This window comes from Musca autumnalis, unplaced genomic scaffold (assembly GCF_047663935.1).
Source record: "Musca autumnalis isolate F117 unplaced genomic scaffold, ASM4766393v1 scaffold_1, whole genome shotgun sequence".
NCBI classification, from domain to species: Eukaryota; Metazoa; Arthropoda; class Insecta; order Diptera; family Muscidae; genus Musca; species Musca autumnalis.
The window spans coordinates 58,477,084-58,487,698 of record NW_027411644.1 but is presented as its reverse complement, the minus strand read 5'-3'; the positions used below and the strand labels follow the sequence as shown (position 1 = coordinate 58,487,698).

Below are 10,615 nucleotides of genomic sequence, written 5' to 3'. Positions count from 1 at the left end.
GATTTTTGTCCACGGGCGGAACCACAGTGTACTGAAGACAAGGACAAACAGACCAAAGATATATTTTACGAGCGCTTAGAAGAAACGTATGACCGTTGCCCTTCCCATGACATTAAATTATTAAATTATATAGGCGATTTTAATGTCAAAATTGGAAAGGAGAATATCTTTGACCCAACAATCGGGAAATTCAGTCTCCACAGTGAAACATTTGGCAATGGTATGAGGCTGATAGACTTTGCAGCTGCAAAAAACATGGTAGTTAGCAGTACCAGATTTAAGCATCTCGATATTCATATAGGGCACCTGGCTGTCGCCAGATCAAAGAACAAGAAATCAAATTGATCATGTTGTAATAGATGGAAGACATTCATCGAGCGTGTTGGATGTACGATCGTTCCGAAGAGCAAACATAGATTTGGACCACTACCATGTTGCAGCAACGGTACGTAACCGTCTAAACGTTGCAAACAAAGTGCAAACAGACACAACGCGGAAGTTAGACATCGGTAGACTGCAAACACAACAGATAGCCACAGCATATTTCACTCAATTAGCCCAATTGCTTAATGAAAGCACTCCTCGTCCCGATAACATATCAGCACAATGGCAAAATATTGCCCACTCCATGCAAACAGCCGTAAAATCCATACTTGGCAACCAGAGACCTCCACCAAGGAATCTATGGTATGACCACGAGTGTCGTGCTGCTACCGAAGAGAAAAATGCGGCATAGAAGACTACTCTACAATCAGTAGCAACACGTAGCGCACGAGAGTGGTATCGGGAGGAAAAGAGAGAGGAGAAACGTCTTTTCCGCAGAAAAAGGAGAGAAATGGAAAGGCGAGATTGTAAAAAATCGAGATGTACGTACAGGAGCCAGAATGAAGTCCGAAAATTCTACCAAAGAGTAAAACATCAAACTGATGGCTTTGGTACAGGCACATACTTAGAGATGGGAAATGGGTAAATACCCAAATGGTAAATACCCATTAAAATGGGTAAATTGGGTAGAAATGAGTACATACCCGGGTATTTACCCAAATTGTGGGTATAAACTACAGAAACTTAAGTCATGAAATTAGATGCGAAAACGCAGTGTTTTACCAAATTTTAAATGACTATGAATAAAATTACCGTTTTTGAATACGGGGCAAGTTAAAATATGATCAATTTTGGCCGATATTTCGGTAAATCTCTCATATATTGTGACATCATATTTTCCGTATTTGACAACTTTTAGAGCAGTTTGCAGAAAATCATAAATGGTGGATCGAAATCTAAACTTTATGATATATCAGATGGATTAACCCACTACTTCAGCGGATAATCTTGAGATTTGAGTCCTCCTCGAAAAAGCTATAATTTTTGCATTCCTCGCTAACTGTTTCGCACAAGCAACTCCAACGCCCGATTTGACGTATAAAAAGTTTAGTCCGCGTGGTTTTACAGTTTTGTGTTTTTCTGTCTGACAGAAAAAAACAAAATTTTGATTTCAAAATAAAATTTTATTTACCCAAATAAATACCCAAAAAAGATATTTATTTAGTATTTACCTGGTATTTACCCAAGTTTTGGGTAAATACCGGGTAGAATCCCATCTATACCCATATTACATTAAATAAAACACATAAAATTTAAATTTCCAAAGTACCTTTTCATTTTAAAATTTATTTGCTTAACAAATAAATTAAAACTTAAGCTCAACATGTTTTTTACAACTATTTTTGTTTTCTGTAAAGAAAATGTACAAAAAAACATGTTTTGGTGAATGAGGTGTCGAATTTATACTACATATATATTTGTGACGTATGTATTTTGTAATAGTGACTGTATAAGGTGGTGGGTGGGTGCTAAAGAGATAATACAAATGTTTAAAAAAATATAGGTAATTTTTGTATAAAAATATTAGGGCATTATTTATTTAGTGTTAAATAAAATACAATAGATTTTGGTATAAAATTTTTCTAAATGTTTCACTTTTTTTACAATAAATATTATAAACTGCTATTAAACCCCTTATTCCAGCTAATTTTATTTATTCAATTTTTTTCTTATTTTTTAATTAATTTTTGAGTAAATATTTTAGAACGACACATTTTACAAAAAAAAAAAACTATTATTAATAATATCATAAATATATGTACATATGTATATACACATACATACTCATTGACAAATTACTATCTCAAGAATTTTGTAGATTTTGTAGAGAATTGATAGTGTTAAATAATGAACGTACATAGATTTTAAATTTTTATTAAAGCCGTATATAACAATTGTCGAACAAATTCTATTGTCATGCATAAATCTAATATTTTTTTCGTTTTGAATTATATTTTGAGTTATTGTTTAATAGACTTTAAAAGTCTACACAGTTTTGTAGAATTTTATATTCTAGACCATTTTTGGTTTAGTTGCAAATTTGCCGAAACATTTATACGAGGAAAATAGTCTCCGTGAGTAGAAGTTGTAGTTGAAATCACATTGTCTGAAATAAATCAAGAAAACGAACAAAACATTATTAGTACAAACAAATAATAATATGTAATATTTTAATTACATATGTAAGCATTTAATCCTAGAGAAGAATTATTTTTCACAATTTAATTGATGGCAAAATTTTAAACGGAACATTAGTTACATCGAGATAGTAAGTCGAACATTATGAACGGCCGTAAATGATGGATAAAACCAATTTATCGGGTATGTGATGGAAAAGGATTCGACTCGTACTCCGAGGACTTTATTCAGACTATATTTACTTATGGCCTTAACAACTACGTCTATGTGAATGTTATGTAATCATATGCCTGTTGATCTAGGGGTTCTCTCCTGTATCGTTAGACCTCTGCCTCTACACCATTTTCAGATGTAATTCGAATAATTTCAGTTGTAATTCGAAACATTTCACTTGTAATTGGAGAATTCCAATTGAATTTCGAATTATTTCATTTGTAATTTGAAAATTTCATTTGGAATTCGAATTATTTCATCTGTAATTTGAGAATTCCATTTGATATTCGAATTATTTCATTTGTAATTTGAATTTTTCATTTGTAATTCGAATTATTTCATTTGTAATTCAAATTGTTCCATTTGTAATTTGAATTTTCTTTATTTGAAATTCCAAATGAAAAAATTCGATTTACAAATAGAAAAATTCAAATTACAAATGGAAAAACTCGAGTTACAAATGAAATAATTCGAACTACAAATGAAAAAATTCAAATTACAAATGAAATAATTCGAATATCAAATGGAATTCTCAAATTACAAATGAAATAATTCGAAATTCAATTGGAATTCTCAAATTACAAGTGAAATGTTTCGAATTTCAAATGAAATAATCAAATTACAACTGAAATTCTTCGAATTACATGTGAAAATGATCCTGGATATTCTCCTTGATTTGTCTGAATGTGTCGGGCCTACCCACCAGATGGTGATTGGGATGGCTCTAACGGTAACATCCTAGCAAGTACTGCAATGACAGCATCTCATTGTTTTGCTTTACTGGAAGAATCGTTGACTCCTCATGTAGATGGTCCACAGCAGACTTGACGAGGCACCCTGTCGCTGTTCTCTGGTCGGCATTCTGACAAGCTTGAATCTTTTTCCAATGCGTATCACATAAATTCGGGGACCAAACTGGCGCCGCATAGCTTACCACAGACCGACCTATCGCTTTATATGTGGTCAACAAGGTTTCTTTATCTGCACCCCAAGTGCTGCCGGCTAGGGACTTGAGGGCCTTGTTCCTACATTTCAGTTTGTCGCAGATAGCTGCGGCATGCGAGGACGACGTGAACGAAGTGTCAAATGTGACCCCTAGAATTTTGAAGTAGTTTGTGGTAGGAATTCTGCTACCATCGGCCACGACATTCAACTCTCTTCTATACTGCGCCGTCCATGTGGTGAACAGAGTGGCCGTAGATTTTGTGGCGGATATCTGCATGTTCCTCGCGTGGAAAAAGGTGGTAAGATCGGTTAAATAGCAGTTCAGTCCGTCGCAGATGTCATCAGGGTAGGTACCTGACGACAAGATCGTACAATCATCCGCATACGTTACGATCTCAATGCCTTCTGAAGGGGGGTGAAATACAGGAAAGGTAGAGGTTAAACAGTTCCGGAGATATCACCCCACCACTTTGTTTCACTCTACGGGGTTTGGACTTCTTGTACCTGAATTCATATAATTGATTATTCAACGTTTCAAGTTTGGCTGGAGAGTTGTCTACTCTATGTCCTCAAACAGCGTGGAGTGCCTGACAGTATCAAAGGCTTTTGATAAGTAAAGCGCCACCATTACTGCTCTGTCACACGGCGGTCTCTGGTAGAGTCCTCGACAGATATGTGTGGAGATGGCGTGCAGCGCTATTGTCGTGCTGTGCTGCTTACGGCAACTGATGATCGGCAACTAGAGAGCTATTTCTGACAAGCGTCTTTGCTACAGGCGACAAAAGCGAAATCGGCCTGTACGATTCACTTTTACTGGCATCCTTGCCTGGCTTCAGTAGCGGGACCACTCTGTCCATTTTCCACTCTTCGGGAACAATTAGAGTGGCTATCGACAACGCTTTGGATGATTTGGCATTCGTGATGACATTCGCAACATCATCCATTGCAAACTGTAGTGGTTCATCCTCGGCAGAAATTGATCTGATGCGACGTAGTACTCTTCGCCCTGTCACTCGACAAACTGTCGATTGAAATAACTTGCACACCTATTCGGGTGAGTCAACGTAACGTCGCCAAATGTGACTGAGGTCCTATGTTCTCTCCTTTCGGATTTGCGTGTGACTTAACCGTTGTCCACAATTCACTTATTCCGGCTCCAATGTTGCAACTCTTCAGATGATTTAACCACTTGTTCCTCAGGTCGTTTCCGTGTGCCGAATGCCACATCTCGTGATGCGCATTAAAATCCCCCAAGACCAGACGATTATGACCTTCCAAAAGCTTGTTAATGTTAGTCCTTTAATCTGAGATACAGCTATTTCTGGGCGGAATGTATACATTCAGCAGCTCTATCTCGGCAGTACCACACCTGACTGCTACCACCATACATTCCATGTACGGGTCATTAGAGTCAGGCTCAAGCGAAATAGGTCTGTATTGAACAGACTGGTGCAAAAGGAAAACTAATCCCCCACCTCCGCTTCTGGTGCGATTCTTCCTTAATACGTTGTAACCATCACAACGCTCTAAGCAGTAGTTGTCGCTCAGATTGGTTTCCTGCACCGCCGCGACCTTGATCTTTTTCCGATTCATAAATTACACTATTTCAAATAAATTGCAAAAAGGATGGGATTGGAACAACAACGGCTAGTGTTAAATGATGCGCGCACGGTTGCTGTTGAGGGGACTGCGGGGGAGTTTCGTAATCTGACGACGACTCACTGGGGGCTGTGTTCGCGCAGCATGCATCAACATAGTCCCACGCGTGGACTAGTCCAGAGCAACCCCTAGATGCACCCACTCCTGGCATCTATTGCATCTCACCGAAAATTGTATATGGGTGAAGATGCGGATGTGACAAACATCACAAATCTGTATGTATCAACACTAAGGCCAACCGGGCATGTTGAAAACTAAAATTTTAAGGTAGTTGAGAACTTCTTATAACCCTATCCAGAGGAAGGGGAGCTTCTTATGACCCTTTCCAGAGGAAAGGTTTCTTCTTATGAGACTATCTAGAGGAAAGGGAACTTCTTATGACACATTCGATAGGAAATGGTGCTTCCTATGGCCCATTCCATAGGAAAGGGTGCTTCTTATGACTCCTTACAAAGGAAAGTGTGATTCTTATGTCTCCTTACAAAGGAAAGGGTGATTCTTATGACTCCTTACAAAGGAAAAGATGCTTTTTGTGATTCCTTGCAAAGGGTGCTACTTACGACTCCTTACAAAGGAAAGGGTGATTCTTATGTCTCCTTACAAAGGAAAGGGTGATTCTTATGACTCCTTACAAAGGAAAAGATGCATTTTATGATTCCTTGCAAAGGGTGCTACTTACGACTCCTTACAAAGGAAAGGGTGATTCTTATGACTCCTTACAAAGGAAAGGGTGCTTCTTATGACTCCTTACAAAGGAAAGGGCACTTCTTTTGACTCCTTAAAAGGATAGAATGCTTCTTATGACTCTTTCCAAAGGAAAGGGTGCTTCTTATGACACTTTCGGAAGAAAAGTTGCTTCTTATGACCATTTCGGAAGAAGAGGTGCTTCTTATGACCCTTTCAGAAGAAAATGTGCTTCTAGTGACCCAGAGGAAAGAAAAAGGTGCCGGAAGAATAGGTGCTTCTAGTGAACCTTTCTAGAGGAAATTTAATCTATATAATATGATTTAATTCCATCTTTTTTGGCCGGTTGGCTTTGAATTAATGTAAAGTTGTTTCTAAATAAATAAAATATGCTTCTAATGATACTTTCCAAAGGAAAGCGTACTTCCAATGACCTTCTCAAAGGGTGCATCTTAAGAACATTTCCAAGACATCAAGAAGACTTTTGTCGATAGAAGACCTCAAGAGATCTTCCTCAAGCGGCCTTCTGTCTATGGAATATCTCAACACGTTCATAGAAGACCTTAAGAAGTATACCGTCAATAGAAGACCTCAGTAGGTCGTTTATCAATAGAGAACCTAAGGAGGTCTTCTCTCTATAAAGGACCTTAAATGGTCTTCACATAAACGACTTCAAGAGGCCTTCTGTGCATAGAAGACTTCACCACGACTTCTGTCTATAGAAGACCTCAGAACTTCTTGCGTCTATAGAACTCAAGAGGTATACCGTCTTTTCTGAACACCTCCATAGGTCTTCTGTCAATAAAAAATCTCATCGCTATGTCTCTATTGGGATCAGAAAAGATTGCAAAATAATCGTCCCTGAATTGTTGTCGACTAATGATGACGAACGCTCTCCGAAGCCATAAATGACTATAGTATACTGATGCAAGGTCCTAAATCAACACCCACCAACGGTTTCATGCAGAATCCCATGGCACGGAGCGGAACGGAGGAAAATCCAGGACCAATATATTTGTGCTCGGTTAGTCACATCCGCATCTTCACCCATATCCAACCTTCGGTGAGATGCTATAGCTGTTAAGGGGGGTGCATCTAAGGGGTTGCTCTGGACTTGTCCATGTGAGGGACTATGACAGGGACTATGTTGCTTCATGCTGCGTGAACACATCCCCAGCGAGTCATCGTAAGCAACCGCACACGCAGCATTTAACATCATCCGTTGTTGTTCCAATCCCAAAAAAATCATCATTTAATTTCAATGGACTCCATTTTTCACGCTAAGATCGAGGAAATAGTGGACTTCATGAGTCGGAAGAATATCAAGGTCGCGGAGGTGCAGCTCAACAACAACTGCAGCTTACAGCGTTGTGATGGTTACCATGTACTGAGGAAGGATCGCACCAGAAGTGGACGTGGGGGATTAGCTTTTCAATTGCACCAGTCTGTTCAATACTGACATATCTCGCTTGAGCATGGCTCTAATGATCCCTATATGGAATGTATGGAGGTAGCAGTCAGGTGTGGAACTGCGTAGAGCTGCTGAACATATACATCCTGCCGATAAATAGCTGTACTTCAGGTTACAAGCCTAAAATTAGAGAGTAGATCCATGGCACAAGGTACATGCATCAGCCAACAACTACAACAAAAACCAGTTCAGTACTGTGAAATGTCAAACATGAAGCGATTCACATAATTTTTTCAACAAAATTTCATTAGGCAGGTATTAATAAATGTATTATTACAAAAATTCACAATTTTTCATTTAAAGCTTTTTTATTTTTGTGTTTTCAATTACAATAACTTTTTTGACAGCTCACTACATAAGCTGTGCTGATACCTTGTATGATTGTGCCATGGGTAGGTCATAACCGTCTTGTCTTGGGAGACTTTCATACGCGTCATGAGTTGCGGCATTCGGTCCTCGGAAACGACTAGATTTGATCACCTCTGAACGCCGCACTTTCGTTAATCGTGGGACTCATTTTAGTAGAATGGATGGCATTGCTTATATTAACAAAATATAAAAAATACACTTACCTCTTGACGTAATGTCAAGCCATTCTAGTCTCATTGTTGATCTGCACCTGTGGATCGTCTCTGTCGCACATCATATTCTATACTCTTATACATCGGCCGATTATATTCCAGCGAGGGCATTGCAGATTTCGGTTGATTACGATTCACAACGGCATCTTTCCATATCATTGCCAGCAGAAGATAAAAACCACCAACAATCTTATTGAATACTTCAATAATTTTCAATATAATCGGGGTTAGGACATGAGTCAGTCGGCTAAACTCAAACATAAAGCGTAGAGCAAATATACCCAAAAATTTGACAGCCATTAATGCACCCGAACATAGCGATACAACGACCAGACCCAAAAATTTCAGTACACCTTTAATATTTTCTTTGGAAATATCATTGGCCATAAAATCGTAGATGGTTTGTTTGAAGGAAGCATGCCATTGCCGGAAAAGATCAGCAAAATCTTGGAGATTTACTTGTTTTTCAGCTTCAGTCGCTGCAGCAGTTGTATTAGTGCCGGTGGTTGTGGAATCTGCTTGTGCAGTTTCTGTTGATACCGTTGATGTTTTGGTATATTTTTCGGCCATCTCCTCAGCATCGACAGAACGCACCACCTTTAATTTCACCACAACTTCATTGGATCGAAATCGTAGAGATTTTATGGAGAACCAATATTGACCAAATGCCAAATCTTCAATTTCAGCCCATATGAATGTATCTATGGCTCCTACTGTGGGCTTACTGCCAGGCAAGGGGCCACAAGTTACGCCCACCCACATATCGGGGTTCTGTTGTGAATAGAACATTTGCAATTTGCCGCATATATCTTTGAGTAGTTTGTTTAGCTCTTTTTCTGATTTATGCAGACAAACAATGTCCCTATAACCCTGGACAGTTTCCACATAACGTCGCTCTTCATAGAATCCACGAAAGAGCCGCGATTTAAGGATTTGTTTACACAAACTTTGTAGAGCCAATTCATGGGGATTTGTAACCGGTGGCGCCGCTGTGGTGTTATTCAAAACACTGGTATCGCTTGCCGCAGCTGTTGCCATTTTCTTTTCTTGGATTGCGTGTGCCTGCCTACGTAAAGAATAGAAAAACAGAAAAGTTTACAAACAAACAAAGAATGTTGGCTATTAATATAACACAAACTGAACATGGTCAAGATCAAATCTCTGCAAAAATATTCACCTTGTTAGGGTAGCTGATGTTCCTCGTCTTATGCCAGTACTGGCTGTGTGTAGGCACGCACAAACTGACACACGACAATGACGGGTTGGACTTCGGGTTTTTTTTTCTTGAAATAGTTTTGTTTGGCTTTTGATATTAAATTGAACCGAACGACCTCCACTGAGTCACTTTTTGTGGGATTTATAAATTCAACTTTCACTTCTTGAATCACCGTGCCAATTTATAGCCTTATTTTAAAAAATCACAACTTTATTTGCCCTTTCTGAAATTGTGGAATTTGAAACAAAAATCCAATAAAAAATTAAATCGTCAACCTCTTCACTGCCTCTATTGTTTTGTTATGATTTGGAAATGACGTTTAACTAATCAGTCAAATCAGAGTTGAATAAAAAGGTAGTTGTTTTGTAGTTTATAACTACATTAATAAAGGCGTCTGGCATATGCAGTTATAACTAGAGCTGTAGAGCTGGCAAAAAATCGATGGTACTATCGATAAAATCGATTATTTTTTAAAAATTAAATATCGATAGATAGTTTTCCCTATCGATATTATCGGAACAAAAATCCGCAACCTAAAGCTCTGTTCCTTTACGGGCAAGAATCTTCAAGTTTTACCACTTTTTACTCGAAAAGCGTTCCATTACTTCAGACACCATACAATTCATATGGGAGCAGTTTACAACTTTTGCTACTTTTGCCAGTTTTACCACTTTCAAAAGTAAAGGAACAGACCATAAAATTCATTGAAATAAATAGAAATTTCGCTGGTTTTCGGTTTTGAGTGTGTGAGAAAGTAAGTCCGTAGTAACACGTACAAATTTTTCGGAAAAGTAAAATGAATTTTTTTAATATTTTTATAAAATAAAAGCAATTGTTTATTCTCCTTTACATTTCTGTGAACTACTTGGGCAAAAAGTCAAGAAAAGCATTGAAATTTCCGAAATTTTCATTTCCAAATTAATGGTGTTGATAACTTAACGATAATATCGATAGCAATCGATATTTTAAAATATTATATCGAAAATATCTAATGTTGGGAACATCGATGGTTTGCCAGCTCTATAGAGCTGTCGAAAAATCTATGGCACTATCGATAATATCGATTCTTTTTTAAAAATTCAGATAGTTTAGAGTTAGGAGTAAAATGTATTTTTGTGTATTTTTATTAAATAAAAGCTATTGTTTTTTCTCGTTTGTATTTTCTGTGAACTACTGCTCCGGCATATTCATTCCCAAGTTAATGGTGATGACAAATTAACGATAATATCGATAGCAATCGATTTTTTGAAATTAAACATCGAAAATATCTAAAACGGGGTACACACGTGGTCTGTTCCAGAACTCCAAGAATCTACAACTTTT

General features: G+C 37.9%; 1 protein-coding gene across 3 annotated transcripts; it reads right to left on the bottom strand.

The window, feature by feature from the left end:
• Positions 1-1,636: 1,636 nt before the first annotated feature.
• On the bottom strand, positions 1,637-9,640 carry LOC141398362 (uncharacterized). 3 transcript variants are annotated; one of them, XM_073975650.1, is made up of 3 exons: positions 9,254-9,640; positions 8,068-9,142; positions 1,637-2,491 (listed from the first exon to the last, which is right to left on the bottom strand). In XM_073975650.1, exon 2 carries the CDS (start codon positions 9,112-9,114, stop codon positions 8,098-8,100), a length of 1,017 nt encoding a protein of 338 aa, XP_073831751.1. In that variant the 5' UTR covers positions 9,115-9,142; positions 9,254-9,640; the 3' UTR covers positions 1,637-2,491; positions 8,068-8,097. The 3 variants fall into 3 exon arrangements, with proteins under 3 accessions (XP_073831751.1, XP_073831754.1, XP_073831759.1); XM_073975653.1 differs by having other exon boundaries at positions 8,068-9,138; positions 9,254-9,606; XM_073975658.1 differs by having other exon boundaries at positions 8,068-9,195; positions 9,254-9,595.
• Positions 9,641-10,615: the final 975 nt, after the last annotated feature.

What these genes read in the sequence shown, in the direction of transcription:
- LOC141398362 (XM_073975650.1), bottom strand. Translation starts at nt 9,114, where the DNA reads ATGGCAACAGCTGCGGCAAGCGATACCAGTGTTTTGAATAACACCACA.